This window comes from Centruroides sculpturatus, unplaced genomic scaffold (genome assembly GCF_000671375.1).
Source record: "Centruroides sculpturatus isolate CEXI.00-Female unplaced genomic scaffold, Cexi_2.0 scaffold418, whole genome shotgun sequence".
In the NCBI taxonomy this organism is placed as follows: domain Eukaryota; kingdom Metazoa; phylum Arthropoda; class Arachnida; order Scorpiones; family Buthidae; genus Centruroides; species Centruroides sculpturatus.
Genome location: NW_019385248.1, coordinates 498,647 through 520,483, shown reverse-complemented (window position 1 = coordinate 520,483; position 21,837 = coordinate 498,647). Strand labels below are relative to the sequence as shown.

General features: G+C 30.7%; 1 protein-coding gene across 1 annotated transcript in view; it reads left to right on the top strand.

The window, feature by feature from the left end:
• The window catches only part of LOC111636711 (protein phosphatase 1G-like), a gene marked incomplete at its 5' end in the record, with an annotated part of 94,495 nt that extends 86,818 nt beyond the window's left edge, over positions 1–7,677 (top strand). The window contains one exon of the mRNA XM_023382015.1: positions 5,921–7,677. Coding sequence (XP_023237783.1) covers positions 5,921–6,118 — 198 coding nt within the window. The remainder of the gene's footprint in view (positions 1–5,920) is intronic.
• Between the last annotated feature and the right edge of the window lie 14,160 nt (positions 7,678–21,837).

Genomic DNA, 21,837 nt, shown 5'->3' with positions numbered 1-21,837 from the left:
AAATGCAATACAATAAAAGAATAACAATTTTTTAAATAATTGAATATAAAGCAAAAATAACTAAAAATTAATATAAATAATAAATGACAGTAAAATGCAAAATAAGTAATAAAAAACAGTAAAATGTAAATAACTCATAAATATAAAAATATATAGTAGAAATCAGGTAATTATGGTTTTCCAACAAACTAGTTTTTTACAATGTATTTCTGTGCTGTTGATAAACTGTCCACATCTCTTGCATTATTGCAATTATCTTTCAATCTGCTTTTGTATATTTCAATTTTTTCAGCATTCTATGCTAATGTAGGGGAGTGTACAGACTTAATGATGTTTGCCCCTTTCCATTTTATCACTGATTCCTCAGTCTGTGCCATCCTGGAGAGTACCATGTTGGATGCCTTTCTTACATCATATTGTTGTTCTTTGAGTCTAACTTTCAAGTTTCTTATAGTGACATCAATGTAATTCTTAGCAAGGTTGAGGCCGAAGTTTTAAACACAAAAACGTATACGTCAGACGTTCAGCGCCACTTTCCTATAAGCCTAGAAGTTTGACAATGGTGTTTGGATAGTCAGTGGAATCATGCTCAACATTCCAAATGCCATTGTCAAACTTCTAGGCTTACAGGAAAGTGGCGCTGAATGTCTGACGTATACGTTTTTGTGTTTAAAACTTCGGCCTCAACCTTGCTCTTGTCTATCCCCAACTGCATGTTTTCATACAGTATCCTGTACACACCTGACATTTCTTCTGTTTCTAATCTATCCTTATTTATCTATCTAATCTATTTATATTTCATTAAGTTTTTCTAATAAAGTAAAATGTTAGTAATTTAAAAGTTTAAATGATGTCCCAAAAATTATTTAAATGAGATAACTTAATAATTTGAAGTAATTATTACATTCAGGATATAAGAACATTATATTCTGTTTTGATATAAATTGAATACAGTTATTATTTTAATTTAATTTGTATAATAAAAGTAAATGGAATACCATTTGTCATTAATAATATAAAAGCCATCATCTGTGTGTGTGAATTTCATATAACTCTTGCAATTTTTGTTCACTCCAGATGAAATTTTGGTTATATTTGTTTTTATGTTCTGAACATATAGGTTACTTATTTTGTGGAAATATTAGCTATAGAATAAACATTTTATCAATTTTTGATTAGTAATTACACTTAAGTTACAGTGATGTCAGTGACCTCATTTAGTTCATGCTTGGTGACAGAATTTCTCTTAAGTTGCATTTTTAAATGTTTTGGCAAATGGCGTATTTTAAACTTACTTCACTAAATTTAAACTTTAAAATAGATTGTGTCACCTCTATAAGAAATTTTTTTTTAAATCTTTTTATCTTGACCATATGACTTTCTATTATCCAATTGAAAGTAATGATCTAACAAGCTTGTCATTTAAAATGTATTATCATGCTTCAATTATGTTCTGATGGACAGTTTAAGCTATTGAGTTTAGAGAAATACCGGTTGAAAGGCCCAATGCAGGCATTGGGAAATACAAAATATATAAGCTCCCAATCCATACACACACACAGTAGACCCCTGTGTGTGTGTATATGGATGTGTTCCAGGCATTCCGAGACAATAATGAATTCCTATTACAAATAAAAATAATAATATATTGAACATTATACTGTAAAAATGTAAAATAATTTGTTAATTTAAATAATAGCTAGGGGATGCCCTAGTAGGTGTTTTTGGCATACCATGACATAACCCAGTTTTTCAGCTTTATATAGTAGATTAGTTACTCTTGAATTTCTTGAAATCTATACTCTTCTCAATTCTTCAATCTCTACTTTCTCATAGAAAGTAGTCCATCATACTTGGGAGAATCTCAGTTTAAATGTAAATGTAAAATTTCAGTACAAAAATAAAAAATATAAATATAAGCTTGTAGAACACATGCTAGATGTCATATTTTGCTTACAACCATATGAAATATATTTTCATGCTGTTGATAAGCGTTGTGCATCTTTTTGGTTGATGCATGAGAGATCTTTAGTATTCTTATAGATTGATTATCAGTCCATTGACTTACAAATGTGTTCTTAGCAATTTTTAGGAGTTTGGCTTTCTTAAAATGTGGAATGTTCCCAAAGATTATGGAATATGTGGGTAAAGATGTAACACTTTTCTTTTTAACTTCATATTGATGTTCTTTAATCTTAAAGTAACATGACAAGGAATATACCTACTATGTTCTAGCTTACTCTGTTTTCATTTCCTAACATGATGGGTATTTCATAGATACCTGGAATCATGTTTGTATCTACCAGGTCCTTTCTATTGCATAGCAGATTATACAGTGTAGGATTATGTTTATATGTTATACTACGTCCGCACACAATCCACGACTCACTTCGATCTCGATTTACTTACAATCTGGATTGTGACTGTCGCTAGTCGAACGTCGTGCTGTTCGTACAGGCAGTCCGCTTGAGAAGAACCTGGCTATTACACGTGATCATAAAACTGACGTAACTACGCGGTAAGTCACAAACACCAACAAACAAAAGGGAAGTTTTGGTTAGAAATAAGTACTTTTTCTTGCCGTATATCTAATAATAGACAGATGTCTTAATCTCTCCAGATGTCTTTTTTATTTCTCTGTTGATAGCCCGACACGCGTTCCGCAGCCATCTTGTATTTTCTCACGCTCGTGGGATTGGGATCTCTCTTATGACTGGATCTAGTTTCGAGAACTCTCTCTAGTCGATCGCGATTGAACCTCGTTTCAGTCGAGATTGAAATGGTCGAGAGCATTTGCACCACGGAACACTCTCCAACCTTAGTCACAATCTAGATCGAAATGCTCGGTGCGAATGGGGTATTAGTTTATATCCATACCTTTTTGCAATCTCTCTACATTGTGTAATAGCCTACTATATGTAACTACAATAGTTCTATTTTGTTGGGAAAAAGTGCTAGGAAGGGCTGTTTCTAGTTCACTGTAGATGTAAATTCCTCGTGTACCAACTGAAATTTTGGGAGAATACAGTAATACCCCAAACTTACGCGATAGGTGGGACCGAGCGATAACTGCGTAAGTCGGGGTATAATTTCGAATATAAATACATACAAATAATTTTTAATTGGGGCCGGAGACTAAAGAAAACAATAATTTAGAAAAAAATGTCTAATAAAATCTTATATAATACATATGTATAACAAGTTATATTATTATACAATTTTTCACATTTACTTGATTATCACACTATAATTTTAACATCGTTTTCATCTCAGCGATAATACCGTGACGTTTACGAATGATGCTTGAATTTAAAGATTGAGCATTTTTCACAAATTTTTTCTTTACCTTTTATAATTGGTTTGACCGTCAAAGTTAATAATGTTAACTTTACATTCCAAAGATAAAGTTTTTCTTTTTTTGTTTGATGCAGAAGAATCAGTTCTACTTTGTTTGGACGACATAGTAGAGTCTCTCGAGTCTCCGTAGATATAACAAACACAGAAATAAATAACACAGAATAAATTGTAGCTATATGTCGATTCCATGCGACACGTCCGAACATGTAAGCTGAACAATAGTGAGGAGGAAGTGAGTAATCAAGAGTTGCGTGGCGCTCAAACAAAAGACGAATTGACGAGATTTGAAAATCGCGTAACTCCGGGTTTGCGTAAGTCGGGGTATTACTGTATTATTATTTGATCTAGCAGTAGACGATTCTATGGGAAAGCTAGATTTAGCAGATTTTGCTAAATTAGCAACTCTGCTTTAAAAGTCAGCATATTGCAGAGATAGATGTTTTGGAAATAGAATTTATTTCAAGTTTTATTACTTACTATTAAAACAATTGAGAGTGCTTGTTTCTTTATTGCCTTTGTATTTAGTACTGTTCTGTTCAATAAAATTGTATTCTAATAAATTAAAACATACAACTCAGCAAAGACATTACATATTTCTTTTCTAAAATGAGTCTTGGATTGTAAGCTGAAAAAAGTTGTTGGCACGCCATATTTGTCATGTGTGCCAAAGGTTGCCCATCCCAGGCCTTAGAGCATGTAAAACTGCAACCTTTCTGATTCTCTTAAATTTTTTTTTGTCTGTCATTGATATCTGTGGAGTGTGTGGGCTCTAGCATCAAGAGTTCTCAATGTTGCCATCTTATACTGCTGGATCATTAAAGTGACTTTAGATATACAAAAGATGGAATATGGGTTCAGGTAGACATTGAAATCTGTTCATTTTGTCTGGATGCTGGCTAAATTAAAATGATAACTGTATTCAGTTTATGCCATAACTGAATATGATGTTCTGATAATCTGATGATTGCTACAAGAAACATTTGATTTTCGTAATTAAAAATGTTACTAGTAAAGGTTTTTTTTTATTACTGTTTATTGTTGTAAGTAACCAGTTAAAAATATTTTGTCACAGCCCATACCTGAATTTTGTTAGACATGAACTATTTACTAGCTCATCCTATCAATTAATAATTTAATTAATTCATTAGATTATTGTTTTTGATTAGCTTTTAATCATGTTATATTTTATCTAATTTTTTGATAATTGTTGCAAATGCATTTATTTGCTACTATTTACAGAAAGATTTATGAATTAATGAGTATTTTATAAGATAACTTATTAAATTTGCATGAAAGAATTGATAGATAAGCTATCCAATTCTTTCATGCAAATTTTTAAATCCAGTGATACAGTATCTATTGCATTGATTTCAGTTAAGGCATCTCTAACTACATCTTAATGAATAATTTAGTAATCTGTTAAACTGTACAAGTAAAATTACTCCTATTAAACAACTACATTAAATAGATTTATTTGATAATCATTTAAAAATTTTTGTAAAAATAAAAAACGTGCTCTTTCTTAAGTTTGAATTTTCATTTACTTTTGGATTTGATAGTGACTATGATGACAATGTTTGATGTAACTCAAGAAGAAATATTAAAGCAATGAGAGCAATTAACTTTTTCAGATTTTTAAAATAAATTTATTAAAATTTAATTTTATGTAGGGTGCATTATTATTATTATAATTAGAAAAAGAACTTTTTAATAATTAAAACAATGATTATAATTGTTTCTTATGAAAGAATCTAGTTTATGAGGTCCTTATCAAAAGTCCTAATGGGCAGATAGCTCAGAAATAGAGGACTTTTTTTCTATAGGCTCTTCAAAGTGTACAAGTCACAGTTTTGACTATTACCATGGAAACAGCTGATTAAAGTACTTTAAACCACAAATTGATTCCTGTTTTTTTCATAAAATAAATGATTAGCACGCATTATGAATTATTTGGAATCTGTTCTCAGCATCACTCAGATTAACAATGTGGATATGATGAAAGTCTAATTAATCTCTTTGGTACTTGTTTAATGTGAGTCCTCTTGCTTCTCATTTTTAGGGTATTTGTATTTTTATGTTTTTATTAAAGTATGAATGATGGAACATAAATTTGTGGTTCATTATCTTTTCATTTTATCATATCTGAAATCTCTCTCTCCCTAATTGAGAATCTGTAGCAAAAAAATCCATTAATGAATGGCCCATTAGAACTTTTGATCAGGCTCTCATAAACTACAATAATTTAATTTCCAGTCAATTACACCTAAATCCATAAGGTGAGGGATCTTTTATTCATTAAATACAAAATAGAAATATCTGGACACAGGCAAAAATATTACTGAAAGCAATCTTGTGTTGATAAGTAAGCTGTAAATTGTACATTTTGATTAGTTACAAAGTCCTTTTAATATTAGAAATTTGAAATTGATTAAAATATTGAAATCATGTTTCACTTTTTTAATCGAAAATAGATTAGATTAAAATTGAAACAATTATTATATACCGGTATTCAAATATAATTTTTTTTTAATATTGTTTTTAAAAGTAACTATTATTTTTGTAGTTATTCGATTATTGTCTGGCACCAGATACCTTGGGAGACGGAACAGGTTGTGATAATATGACGTGTATCATCGTGAAATTCCATAAACTCGATTCTACCAACGACAATATGTCTTCATTAAAAAGATCTCATTCACCAGTTAACGAAAGTCCTAAAGAAGGAAAGAAAATGAAAGTCGAAGAAGAAACATCAATTTAAAAAAGACATTAGCCATCGTAATTAAAACATTTGTTACTTTAATTCTGCACAAAATATCCTATTTGCAGTTTCAAGACTGCACGGTAAGATATCATCACGTAAATTTCCTAGAAAACATCCGACCGATGTATATGTACCTGACATATTTTAGATTCATCACTTCGATGTGCGAATTCGTACGAATTCATGCTTAATAATGTGTTTGAGGTGTTTATAATTATATAAAAGTCATTGTTTGTATCGTATTATTCTGAAATGCATTTTTTCTAGTTATAATTTGTACATTACAGTATCACCTCATACACGCTATTAAGCTTGGAACTTCTATACAAATCGATCGCTTCTTTATGGAAGCCGAAATTCAATTTTTGCCAAATATATGACGATTTATCTTTGAACACGAAATCTCGAAAAAAAGTATTAAAAAGAAAACTTATTTCAATAGATATTTTTAAATAAATTGGCTTTGTGAAATAATTTATTTTTCATATGTTGTTAAAAGAAAACGAGTTCCATACATATAGATATATATTATAGAAAATCAGAAAACTTGCCGAGAATGAATTTTTTTGTAAGAACAGTACATCGTAAAATCCATAAAAACCATTAAGCTGATGACACTTTGGTTTTAAATAGAAGTTTAAGGTCGAAAATTCCAAATTTTTAATCATCGTCTACTGTCAGTTTTGAACGGAAGTTTTCTTTATTTATATTCACTTTACATCTGTATTCAGCATAATTTTCCATTACATTTAGATATTACTAAATAAAAAAATACGAAAATGAATTTAGTGTATATAAATATATATATAAATGTTTTATTTAATTAAAAAAAACACTTTTATACACGATGTGTCTTTATAACATTTTCTTAATAAGCATTATTTAAAAATAATGCTTATTAAGAAAATCAAGTTTAACAAAACATGATTTACGGGGTAAAATAAATTAAATGCACATAATTTTTTTTTATAAAATTGTGTAAGCCGTTGTAGCTAACAAAATCCTCCCGATTAAGACCAATATCGCGTGCGCGTTAAATTAGTGTCATAAAATTTTTTACAAGAGGTCATTCATTTACAACATACACGCGCGAAATAGCAGAACTTTGCGCTAGGAAAACATCAATTTTCAAATATGGCAAGCGCGATCTCTACCAAAGTAAATAAATTATCGTATCATTTGTCTTGTTTTTTATGCTGATTATTATTAATTTACTGGAGTGAACTATATTATCTTCTAATTAAAATCTTAAGAGAGAATGAATTTTGTAATATTTATGACTCTTCGATACAATATAAAATATATTGTTTAAATAAAAATTCATTGCACCGAATATACGATTATCTTTTCGAAAGAATCCAAATATAGAATAACGTCTAATATAAATACCATTATACTAGTTATGTCGTTATCTTATTACAATGTTTAAATCGTATGTATAAATTTGTTTACTCTCTGTATCTTGTACATCCCAAATGTTGTTCCTTCATCTTTTCTAACTCAAAACATATTTATTCCGACAATAATAAAAATCAATATTCTGTTTTCTCTATTAACTCGTAGCTATTTTTTTTAAGATGAAAGTCGGCTAGATCGTCGCGACAATATTAACTTACTCTTTCCGTACTGTACCTGGTGATTTTTCGTGGGTAATTCGGATCGGGTGTCAATCGATTCATCCTTCGCTTAAGCTAGCCGACGTCGCCTTTACGTCAGGTTCTTCCTTAATAGGCATAAAAAGAAAATTTCGTGTAACCCGTGTGCTAATGCATTTATCAACAAATGATTTGTTATCAGATTGTTGCGTCAAACTTACACAAGGGTGTTTTATATATACAGGATGTATCAGAATGACGTTTTAAAAATTTTGGGGATTGTAGAGGATGAAATTTTGAACGTTTTGATATAAGGAACGTATAGCCGGAAATTTGAACTAGTGTCTACAGCGGTATGAAGTGCTTGACCGCTCTTCACTTTGGTAGCTACCCTTCCGTCCATTGACGTCATGTTATTGCTGCGAATGGAAGAATGTAAACACACAACTAGAGTGGTCTAACAGCCTGTGTACAGGACGTTGTGTACTTTTTGCTTGTCGTCCTTCAGGTTACCCCTTGCATCCACTGGCGCTGTACTGTAAACACAGCTAGTAGACGTGAATCCTTTGTGTACGCAACACCTGTAGGAATAGTTCATGAGCTTATGGAGCGCATCTTTACAGCATTTAATACCATCAGAGGAGAGCGTGGCATCTTACAGAGAGTCGGACAAAACATGGTTCGTCGTTGCACATTATGTAAGTTGGTGGTCGTCGCATTGAACATTTACTCTAAAGTAGTGCAACCACTGATTCGATGTACGGTTTCATTGTACTCTACTTTCATTTTTGTCAATAAAAGTTGTCATAAATACTGTATTCTGCTGTTTCATTCAGCTTATCGACCGCATAGAACGTGCAAATTTGTTTGCTTTTCCTTGATTTGAAGAAAGAAATTTGATAGATGAAAATCGAAAACAAATTGAAAAGGCTTTGGGGAGAAGGCCCCAATTAACTATATATGAACCTCGAAATCAGGTTATTTCAATTCAAATATTTTTCACTGAATTCCAGTTACTTATTTAGATATATGATCGACATTCAATTTAATTCTATAGGTAACAGAAGAACTGCAATGTACAGGGACAACATAGTTGAGAGACGTTATCACAATAAATAACCGCTTCTTACTTCTGTTATTCCTACGTGTATTAAATTATTTTCATCTCTACTTGTAATAATAAAATTAAAGTAATAACGGAACTCTTCGCTTGCCCTTCGTTATTTCCAAACGAATGGCAACCCAACTCACCACGGAAAGGTGGCCGCAGCATTGTTGGAAAGAATGTAACTCCACCCGTCATTAGCATCAATTGTGAAGTTTCATTCGTCCTAACTCACATTTCAAAAACATTATTTAATGTTAATTTAATAATAATTGAACTAGGTACATTAACAATTACCTCATCTTGAGATATTAACTCTTAGACATCTTATTGTCCCCTTGGTATAGCTTGTGGATAAGAGTCATTGATGTTATTAAACTTTGCTGGTTCTGATTCGCTCTCAGTACGACTCAAATTGACAAATCTTGTGAAGTAACGACTCGAACGAAATTTTGCTAATAAAATGGCGTGTTGTGACAGAGGCTAAATTTTAAAGTTTTTAGAACGGGAGATTTCAGAGGTCAAAGATTATCGTCTACTCAACATTCGAAATACGGCGAAGTTCTTTTTGCCAAAATTTTTAAAAATACCTATCTTTTTTCCTACTTTTCTTGAAAAATTGATCCAGCATATCTTAACGTATTATACCTTGCACAGAAATTCTTCTTAAGAAACATTTAATAACGACAGTACATCGAATTTCGGATTCCCATAAGTCTATGTAAAAAATTCCATTTAAGTTCTATTAATTATTATTATTTTGTTAAATACAGGAGTATTTTAAATTACATTAAAAGTAGCATGTGTAAAATATCCTTACCACGTCTATCTTTTTTTATATAAGTTAATGTTTTCATTCGCAGTGTGTAGCTTTTATTATAAGCTCATTCTACTATATTCACATTNGCAAAGAGCGCACACGTCCATTCCGCAAGCGAAAAACGTGCAAAGTGACGCAAAATCGTGTTGCAACAATACGCGTTTCCATTGAAACGGCAATTGTTGTGAGATTAGAAAGCGCGTAACGAATTCGAATGCGATTGACGTCATGGATTTTTTTTGAATTTTAAGGCTAAATATCTGCATATTTTACGTTTCTATCCCCCGAGTGACGACGGATTGGGATTCACAGACTCCCTACCACCCTCCGCCTTCGGTTTTCATTCTCCACAAGGGGATAGAAACGCGATTTTCTATAATCGAACGTCATCTTTACCTCGCCACCCCCAAACTAGATATCCTTACCACGTCTATCTTTTTTTATATAAGTTAATGTTTTCATTCGCAGTGTGTAGCTTTTATTATAAGCTCATTCTACTATATTCACATTCTGTATTTGTCATTACAACGTGTATTACGTATTTCTGCTTTTTGTGCACGTTCAAATTGTTTATTTATATTCACTTTACATCTGTATTCAGCATAATTTTCCATTACATTTAGATATTACTAAATAAAAAAATACGAAAATGAATTTAGTGTATATAAATATATATATAAATGTTTTATTTAATTAAAAAAAACACTTTTATACACGATGTGTCTTTATAACATTTTCTTAATAAGCATTATTTAAAAATAATGCTTATTAAGAAAATCAAGTTTAACAAAACATGATTTACGGGGTAAAATAAATTAAATGCACATAATTTTTTTTTATAAAATTGTGTAAGCCGTTGTAGCTAACAAAATCCTCCCGATTNGATATTCCTTGGTATTTGTGGAATGGTTTATTTCCCATCACAAATGGATTTCAATCCATTTCTGGAGGAAGTTTTAAGTGCCACAGATGAAAGAACTATACAAACATTTAATTCACGTGAAAAATTTATCATATTATTCTAATTCCGTTATGGTAACAGATGATGTATGAGAACTTTGTGGCCGGATTTTTGGAACTGGGTTTTCACAGTCTTCTGCTTCAGTAATAACAGGTTCTTGAGTGGAGTCTTGTGGAAATGAATGATTGTGTTGAGACTGATGTGGGTTAGATATTGGAGTTATTGTTACTCCGTTGCCTATGCTACCATGACCATTCATATTTGTAGCTGATTTGATTTTTGCTGTTATCATTTCTGTTAACAAAACATTTAATTTCTATTGAGACAATAAACACATTTTAATATTAAATATAAGTGTGGCTGCATTGAATATAAGCATACAGAAGACATCAATTACACAAGACAAAATTATTTAACAAACAGAAATCAATATTGTCCAAGGACTTACCATCAACTTGGTCAGATTATAGAAAAGTACTCCAGTTTCTCTATACAGAATATTTTTTTACAGTTATCATAGAGGTCTATGAATCAGCCATCTAATCTCATCTCTAGACTTTCTATAAAGCTCCCTTGCTTTTGCACATTTCCAAGCAAGATAATTTATTGCAATACCAATGTACTCTATGCAGTTTTATCCAGTACGAAATCATTATTTTCTGTCATTGAAGATTATTAAAACATTTTAAAATTTAGTTTATTTCATTTTAAATTATTATTTCAATATTTTTTCACATAATTTTTAGTTTTCAATTAATAGTGTGTAAATATTGAATTAAAACAATCACTTTCCTGTCTGGCATTGCTGTCCTATACTTCCCTCTTACTATTAATAAATCGAACACAAAAAACTTTTTTGTGTTCGATTTTATTCTATGTTATGGTAACTGAAGAAGATCGTTAAGAAACGATCGAAAATGTTATTATATTATTAATTTTTATTAGCTGGATTATTAAAGGTGTGTTTTATTAATAGTATATTTATCCAGTTCGTTCGTTATATAAGTATTCCCTCTTACTAGCTTCCTAAGAGAAATTATTGGTAGTTCAAAAACATACAGTTGTAACTAGCACCATTAATTGAGAAATGGTAACTGTTGTATTGATGCCATTTAATTGATTTGAGTTTTCTGTTGAACACAAAAACTATAGAATATGAACACTTGTGATTTTCTATAATCTGAGAGGTAATTTAATCAAAATATTTTTGATACCATTTTGAAACATTTTTGTAGTGAAATTCTGGTTTTTATTCATTGTCTGCANTAAAATATCCTTACCACGTCTATCTTTTTTTATATAAGTTAATGTTTTCATTCGCAGTGTGTAGCTTTTATTATAAGCTCATTCTACTATATTCACATTCTGTATTTGTCATTACAACGTGTATTACGTATTTCTGCTTTTTGTGCACGTTCAAATTGTTCTATGAGAAATACTGGTAAAGCAATCATTTGTAATCTTTTTCACTTGCTGTGTTTACTTTTGAAAACATTTTTATGTATGTAATTAACAGAATACAAGTAAACGAATCATTACAAGAATTTGAATTTAGATTTTATTGTCGAAGATAAGTTAAAAGTAAATTGTTACCAGAGCCTCTTCGGCCATCGGCCGTATCGACCGATGTTATCGCTTCCCGGGACGTGGACCCAGAGGTTGGATTTTGGGAAGCATGTTCGTGTTGTGAAACGGTGTTCTTTATAATGCACGTGAATGGAATCGTTGGTGATTGGATGTGCCGTTGTTTGAACTGTGTGTTTCAGCGTGAGGGATGTTGTTTATGTGCGTGGATGTGAATTATTAAACTAATGTGAGTAAGACAAGGGGAAAAAAATTAAAAACCCTTTGTCTACTTACATCTAGATTAGTAAATTAAATTTAAGGTTTTAGTTTGAATGTTTAGTATGACAAGAGGAGGGAAAATCTCTTGCCTTTTTATCCGAAAATAGTAAATAGAAAATGAAATCTTAAATTTAAATGTTAGTATGACAAGAGGAAAAAAAATAAAAAACCTCTTGCCTTCTTATCCTAGGTTAGTAATATATATCCTTCAGAAATAGCAAAGGAAAAAGTCGTTCGCATCTCTTACGAAGCGACGCTTTTTCCTTTGCATCTTTGCCCTACCGAACGAGAGGATCCCACTCGTTGGAAAAGGGAGGAATGATCGAAACATTCCTCCCCTCCCAGTGCGTCAAAGATGATGTCGTCAACATGGAGACATTTCACTTTTCGGAACATGTCCGAATGGCGAAATGTCTCCTCTCCGTTCAATGCGGAACAGAGAATGCTGTCGATATCTGCTATTCCTGAAGGCGATCCCGTGAAGAAAGAACCGCTTTCGCAATCGATGGAAGAAAGTTCCTCTCCCCGCTCAAAGGGGGAAAAGACCCTCTCTTCATCGATTGCGGAAGGAGAACGCCCTTCACACTTCATCTTTTTGGGCCGCAGCCACCGCCAAAATCGCCAGCTTTTCATTCTGTAAAGAAACAAAATATATTAATGGGATTCGGATATACTTAACGCAGAAAAAGTTCAAGATTATACTCACCACAGAGCTGGCGTTAGATACTACCGGAAATTGCTAGAACGTTCGAACTCCATTTGCAGTAGAGATGACAAAAGACACGGACCGACCCGGAACGAAGAAACTCTCTTACGTGTAATTTGTATTTGTAGGACGGAAAAGTAAAGCTACGCCACACGTAGCGCAGCCATGCGGAAAAGATATTCGTATTCGATCGCGAGCTCAAGTCGTGACAAGTGTTTCGTTCTACAGCAATTTACCCTAACGTGCGTACAAGCGGTCCGTCACCTAAATGCAACGACGGCACTTAAGAGTTTCGTGCAAAGAAATTTCGTACAAGAGTCGACGAAAGCACAACGCGTGTCAGCAGCCGGGATACGAACGTTTAAATGGCACAAAGCATTTGCAGAGGGTTACGTAAGCGTGGAAGATGAACTGCACTCAGAAATGACCACATTGTGAAAAGAGACAAACAGCTTAAGGAAAAGAATTCTTTGTGTCCAGCCTGTATAGATAACTGTTAAGAGTATTAGATGTGTTTTAGCTGCAGACAAGCTAATTCTCGCAAAGTAAGCCATTGAAAAGCGTTGTAACTAATACATAGATTCAACGGAGAAGTCGGAGGTCAAAGGGCGAAACTTTTGCGTGCAGTTTGTGTCGAAGGAACATCTCATGCTTCGGAATACAGTTTCCGTTTAACCTTCGGCCCATCCGGTTCGAGTGTACATTTTAGTTAAAATTACGATACGCTTTGCAATGCAATTCCTATTTAGAGTTAGTATTAAATAAGTTTTAATTAAATAGCTATATATAAGATGCTTATTCTTTGACCGTGTTTATAAAATATAATCTAAATTAATTAATTACGAAAATAAACCAATGAGCAAATACTTAATCCTTTTTTGGCGCTTCGGTCGTTTAAAAGTCGAAAGAGATGCTTCTCGGATGGTAATTCAAACGAAAAACACAAGCGACGGCAGATTTAAACGCAAATATGCAAAGTCCGAGTCGGCCGATGTCGTCTCCGAAAGTTGCACTAAACGAAACGAAAATAAAATCTTAACGCTAACTAAATTGTAATTAAAATCTTACTTGGTGTAATGTCGGCGTCCACAAGTCTTCTGGACAAGACTTAAAACCACGTTCGGGTAGCAAAGAACACTGAAAAAAGGCAGAAAACACAGCAAAAACCAGAGCAAAGAGCGCACACGTCCATTCCGCAAGCGAAAAACGTGCAAAGTGACGCAAAATCGTGTTGCAACAATACGCGTTTCCATTGAAACGGCAATTGTTGTGAGATTAGAAAGCGCGTAACGAATTCGAATGCGATTGACGTCATGGATTTTTTTTTGAATTTTAAGGCTAAATATCTGCATATTTTACGTTTCTATCCCCCGAGTGACGACGGATTGGGATTCACAGACTCCCTACCACCCTCCGCCTTCGGTTTTCATTCTCCACAAGGGGATAGAAACGCGATTTTCTATAATCGAACGTCATCTTTACCTCGCCACCCCCAAACTAGAAGAAATCCTTCCTCTCCTTTGCCGAGTAATTTCCGACGAATTTTAGATTGACCGACAGCGCAATTTTTACTAAATTTCGTAAAATTTCGTTATTCTGACGCCATTTTAAAAGCGGTTACCTGAAGTCATCGAACGTTGGTAACCGCTTGTTGAACGTTGGTATTTGTTTTCCATTTTTAAAAGTTAAATAACATAAAACATTCATTTACCTGTGAAAAGAATTTAAGCTTAATTAGCAGCCTTTAATTAATTAGTTAACTATTACACAACTCGTAGGAATTTTAAGCGCAAGATGATCAAACTCCCTCAGTTACATGACGGACAAATTGCATCAGAGAGAAAAGGCTCCTAGGTATAGAGCCACTGCGTCATACTTCAGATGATTTGCGAGTTTCTAGACAAATTTACTTTTTATTCCTATTAAAAGAGCAATGGAGATAGACTGTATTTATTTATGTCTAAAATAATAGGAGCATTTTAAATATAGAAACAGATAGTAAAACACAAAATAAAGTAATAAAAATGTGTACAATAGAATTGCACTAACAAAATCTGGTATAATAGCTGATAAATACTTAGATTTAGTATATGTCTCTTCAAGCCTGAAATGCATATGTAATTTACAATAAAGGAATACTTAACCTCAGAGCTGAAAGAAAGTCTACCGTTTGTTAACCATTCGGATTGAAGAGACATATACTAAATCTAAGAATTGCACTAAATTGGAAAATTCAATAGGTGTACAGAAATTCACCTAATGAAAACTTTTCTGTTTTTAGTAGCGCCAAATTCATCATCTACAGAAAAAAGTCATTCTGTAAGTGAAGAAAGTCTTTCTTGACACATTGTTGAGTGGAAGCCAAGGACTTTAAACTACAAGGATAGCCAGATCCCGTATATTTGTTAGCGTGACCTTGGATCTATGTGACGTCACAGCAAGTCCTCTACTTCAACATGACAGATCTTTCAAATAACAAAATACGATAAAATATTAAATCATTTCTTAATTAATTATTAAATTACTACTAAATGTAAACTACTGTAGAATTTTCGGATTTAATAAGTGTACTGTACGTCAATAAATTTACAAGTCTTTTGTCTAATATTTATTTAACAAATTAATGAGCTATATTTTTTATTATGTGATTATCTTACTTAACTTTTTAATTTTTTTTCGACAATCACCATTTTCAGAAGGCATTCTTTTCAATATTTTATAGTTTTCTTGTTTAAGATTTCTATAATTAATTCTTATTATAGTTCTTAATTTACAAAAATCTTTTATTAAAGTAAAAGGTAAAACTGTTTCCACTGACTAATTCTGTACAACTCCGGGGCCTTTTTTATACGATTCATCGTGATATATTTCGAAATATTTATTCCATTCTATAATTTTTGCTAGCCATTCATCAGTAGGTTTAATAAGCCCTCCATAAGATAAATGTTGCACCCATGACGGAATGCTATAGTTGTAATGATTTTTAATTTTGTTAGTGGAATTAATTAAGTTTGGGTATTTTTCTTTATATTTATAGGCAAAATATCCTGCTATATACTCGAGAGCATCGTAGGAAGTTTCTTCAGAGATTGTGTTAAAGTCTAGATTGCATGTAGAGTTTCCTGAAGATTTATTTGAAGAAAAAGTAGTTTTACATTCAGTATATTGGTCTGTATTTTCACTTGATACTTCTACATGTGCTTTCTCTAAAACTTTGGGTATAATATATTCCTCTTGTCTTCGATCTGTAGTATTTACTTTTGACTCTAAAATACCAGGATTCTTACCTAAAATAATCAATCTAATCCTATATATAGCATTTAATGGGCTTGGATGTTCATTAGGACCCCGGCTTCTAATTTGAAAAAAAAAAGTTTTCCAGACAATCTTGAATTAAATTGTGAGTGCAGATGTATTTTATATCAAAAGTCGATTTCATATCTTGAAAAAGATCAATTAGCGATTTCATTGAGATTATCATTNTAATGGTGAATTTTTGTACTAACTTTTTTTGTAGAAGCATCTTCCATGTTTTCAAATTTGTGTGCATCGTCTGGGCTGCTAAATATTTCTCTAGACAGTGTTGAATAGGGGATACTTCAATTACGACCATTTGTAATGGAAGTACTGTACTCCTATTCCTAGGTAATTCCCTTAACAACTTTTTATAGGTGTTCTACCCAGATATTAGACCTTATTTCCGTAAAGGGCTTGGTTGAATTCGCAATAGCATGAAAAAGACAAAAAATCCTTTTAGTGCCCACAGAGCAAAGAGTCAAAATTAAAAAGAAATTATTGAATTTTTAATTATTTTGTTCAGATTTGTGTAGAATCCTAGAGTTCCTAAGTTTAAGAAACACAATAATGGCCAGAAAAATCTAGTGTGTCAATTGCTGTCATATAGTAAAGATAGTCGAGATAGAAAATATTGCATGTGACATCATTTCAGTGATGTTAGTTTCACTAGTATATTTGACAAATGCAGATTAGTATATACAATTAACATCAACAATTAATAATAAAGTTGGAAGATAGTTTTAAGTTTACCTTCAGTGTGCAAGAAATGCACAAAAATCATATTCAGGATATGTTGACTGATTTAATTTCAATGAAGTGCATCAGTCTTGTTGGCTGCAGAATACAAATAAATTATAACTAAGCACATTGTTAAATTTCATTTATGGACTAGGTTACATTTTCTCTTATAGGGTCTGAATAAATGTAATGAATATAAGAAAAAGCAAATACTTTATCTGAAGCAGAGGCGATGCGCATAAATTTCATTTAATTGGCCAATTTGCAGCTTAGGTTTACACAGCAAGTAAACAATAAGCAGGGCTACCTACAGGCTATACATAAAAGCTTTATATTGCAGCAACTAGAATAATATATTTAATGTTTTCAGTGAATAATAATGCTGTCAATAAAATATTTTTATGTTCATTTTTTATAATTCTTACATTTGAAAATAAAAGGTTTTTGTTAATGCAAAATTAATGACTTAAGATATGAAATAACAGCAACATAATCAACTATTAATATATTGTTAAAGACCCATAATAAGTCATAATATTTATTTTATAGGTTTATTATTAATTTGGTTTGGTTTGGAAATTTATTTGTTAATTTAAAATGATTAGCAATATAAAAAAATAAATAGCATGGCATTCAAACTTATTAAACAATGTTTATATTGGTCAGTCAGTGATGATATCTTATATCTATCTATCTATATTATGTTTCCTTATAGTTTTACTTTCCCAGTGTCATGTGTACATAACAAGGGAAAGTATTTGAACCATGTCAAAATCGACCCTCTGGGTATTTTGCAAATCTCCATATTTTGAGACTCCCTGAACCCAAAAAAGTGAGAAAAAATTTTACGGTTGTGTTTGTGCTGGCATGAATTTTATTTATTATCTTGGGATAGGGTAAAGATTATATTAGTAATTGTTTTAAATGGAAAAAAGCTAAATTTTGAAGGTAGAGATGAGTTTTATAAAAAAAAAAAAATTGTAGAAGCTAATAATTATATTTACACCAATGATGGGGTGTTGTTGTTTGCGCAAGAATTTTGCTGCTGTAATTATTTTCATTCCCTACCATGACCATTCATATTTGTAGCTGATTTGATTTTTGCTGTTATCATTTCTGTTAACAAAACATTTAATTTCTATTGAGACAATAAACACATTTTAATATTAAATATAAGTGTGGCTGCATTGAATATAAGCATACAGAAGACATCATTACACAAGACAAAATTATTTAACAAACAGAAATCAATATTGTCCAAGGACTTACCATCAACTTGGTCAGATTATAGAAAAGTACTCCAGTTTCTCTATACAGAATATTTTTTTACAGTTATCATAGAGGTCTATGAATCAGCCATCTAATCTCATCTCTAGACTTTCTATAAAGCTCCCTTGCTTTTGCACATTTCCAAGCAAGATAATTTATTGCAATACCAATGTACTCTATGCAGTTTTATCCAGTACGAAATCATTATTTTCTGTCATTGAAGATTATTAAAACATTTTAAAATTTAGTTTATTTCATTTTAAATTATTATTTCAATATTTTTTCACATAATTTTTAGTTTTCAATTAATAGTGTGTAAATATTGAATTAAAACAATCACTTTCCTGTCTGGCATTGCTGTCCTATACTTCCCTCTTACTATTAATAAATCGAACACAAAAAACTTTTTTGTGTTCGATTTTATTCTATGTTATGGTAACTGAAGAAGATCGTTAAGAAACGATCGAAAATGTTATTATATTATTAATTTTTATTAGCTGGATTATTAAAGGTGTGTTTTATTAATAGTATATTTATCCAGTTCGTTCGTTATATAAGTATTCCCTCTTACTAGCTTCCTAAGAGAAATTATTGGTAGTTCAAAAACATACAGTTGTAACTAGCACCATTAATTGAGAAATGGTAACTGTTGTATTGATGCCATTTAATTGATTTGAGTTTTCTGTTGAACACAAAAACTATAGAATATGAACACTTGTGATTTTCTATAATCTGAGAGGTAATTTAATCAAAATATTTTTGATACCATTTTGAAACATTTTTGTAGTGAAATTCTGGTTTTTATTCATTGTCTGCATTTGTATTCTAGTTTTTATACTTACATTTTAGAAGTCATAAAAAAATGTCATTTATTTGAATATTTTTTTAGAGATATATTTTTCTAATTCATAAAAATATTTAAAACTATTAAATAATTAAAATTACAAGGTGTGCGAAAAAAGTCTTAGAAAATTCTTTGGCACATCTTGATGTACTATGGGAAATGTGAGAATAATAATTAAGCAATTTATTTAAAGATATAATAAAATATTAAAAATTTTAAAAATGAACATATTAAAAGTGAGATTATAACTACAAATATATCCAAAATAATCATCATCTATATACAAATATAACTAAGCTTACATAAAATAATACAATAAATTAATTAAAAAGTTTACAATAAACTAAACGGATAAATGACATTTCTTTATGATTTTTAGAAAATATCAAAACAAAAATGTTTATAATTTTTCCACATCTTAACTTATTAACAAAATATTAAAATGTATCCACTGCAAGTTAATTTACCAATTAAAATAAATATTCTGTTTCAAAATAAATCTAAATACTTAATTACAAATACTTTCATTTTATGTCTTTCGTAGAGTATCATGGTTTAAAGTTTATGTTTCTTATAATTTAATTAAAAAAAATGAAAAAATAAAAAGTGAAACATGACATTTAATATGACAAATTTTGCAAAATTAAACATCCACAATGTCCACACAATAAAATATGAATACAGACACGGGAATTGGCCCTTTATAATATAACCACAAACAGCATTTACATTTTTCCTACAATATCTAAGAAAGAAAATTTTCTTACAAAAGATTAACTAGGATTAACATTTGACCAGAACCTGTAAGAAATAACATTTCCAGTTATTTATAAACTCAAAACAAAAATGTGTCTCCCCGTAGATAACAAACTATACATTTAATATTTATTATAATCAGCACAAAATGAATCACTTTACTAAAAAATATTACAAGTGATATTATATTTAAGCAACTCGAATATTAAGTAAAAAAAGAAATACAATATTTTTTTTGATTAAAATAATTTTGATTACAGTGTTTATTTTTGAAAATTAAGAATAAAAGACTATCAAATAACTTAAAAAGAATTTTATAATTAATAATATTTTTTTGTAGTAAATAAATAGAATTACTCAGATTTTTATCATTCAATGATAATACTTCAATAGAATTTTTAATATTTATGTTCAACAGCAAATTTGGAATGATTATTATTGACATATTGTTAATGAATTATAAATAAATAGTTAATTCTATTTTTCTATTCATCAATATGAATAAAACTGAAATATATTTATACAACTTACATGAACTGTTATGCAACTTAATCTATAGAATTATTTTTTGTTGTTTTGTTATTTAAAATTTCAATTTTAAAATCTATAAATTCTATGAATAATGTTGATTAAAATGACTGCCTGGTGTCTGCAGAAATTAAAACATTTTTGACAAGTTATGGCATTTTGAAAAGTTTCTTGTATTCACTATTCTATTGAACTTAAATGTTCAAAAGTAAAAAAGAAATGATGATTATTTTTGTACAATGTATGTTTAAGTATGTTTTAAAAATAAATATGCACACAGAAAAAACATTTATACTTAACTGTACTTATAGAATTGGCACAATTGTTATTTTGATGACAGAATAATATTATATCCCACTTTTCACCTTTTTTTCCTTATAGTTCACACAGTATGCTGTATTCATTTGATTTAATATTTAACTGAATATTAATAAATGCAAATGATCTGAAATTGAAAAATGCTTTCAAGACTTATACTTAAATATATAATGTACTTTTATAAATATCTTAACATGTTTGAATACTGTTTAAATTAGATTAAAATTATAAAGCATATAGAAAATATTTTCAAACATCACACCGTTGTTCATATACTGATATATTTGCTTAACAAAAAAAATGAACAAAACTTTTTTAAACAAACATATCTATACGATTAATTTCATTTTCTACAATGAATAAACACTTATCATTGTTTACTTCTTGTCTTTGTAGGGGAGAACACATCACATTCATTACAACTGATGATACTGTATTCCTTGGTGTTTGTGGAATGGTTTATTTCCCATCACAAATGGATTTCAATCCATTTCTGGAGGAAGTTTTAAGTGCCACAGATGAAAGAACTATACAAACATTTAATTCACGTGAAAAATTTATCATATTATTCTAATTCCGTTATGGTAACAGATGATGTATGAGAACTTTGTGGCCGGATTTTTGGAACTGGGTTTTCACAGTCTTCTGCTTCAGTAATAACAGGTTCTTGAGTGGAGTCTTGTGGAAATGAATGATTGTGTTGAGACTGATGTGGGTTAGATATTGGAGTTATTGTTACTCCGTTGCCTATGTTGAATCGAGGCACATTTGTATTTCCGGGGGTACTAAAACGAAAAGTAGTCCTGTTGTTGTTGTTGTTGTTTAATAAAATGTTATTTCCAGCCAGTCGAATAGCATGACCTCTCAGAACAGATGATGCATATGGAGCATTATTTACTGGTAGTCTTTGGCTAGTAGTAGTTATAACAGGTAC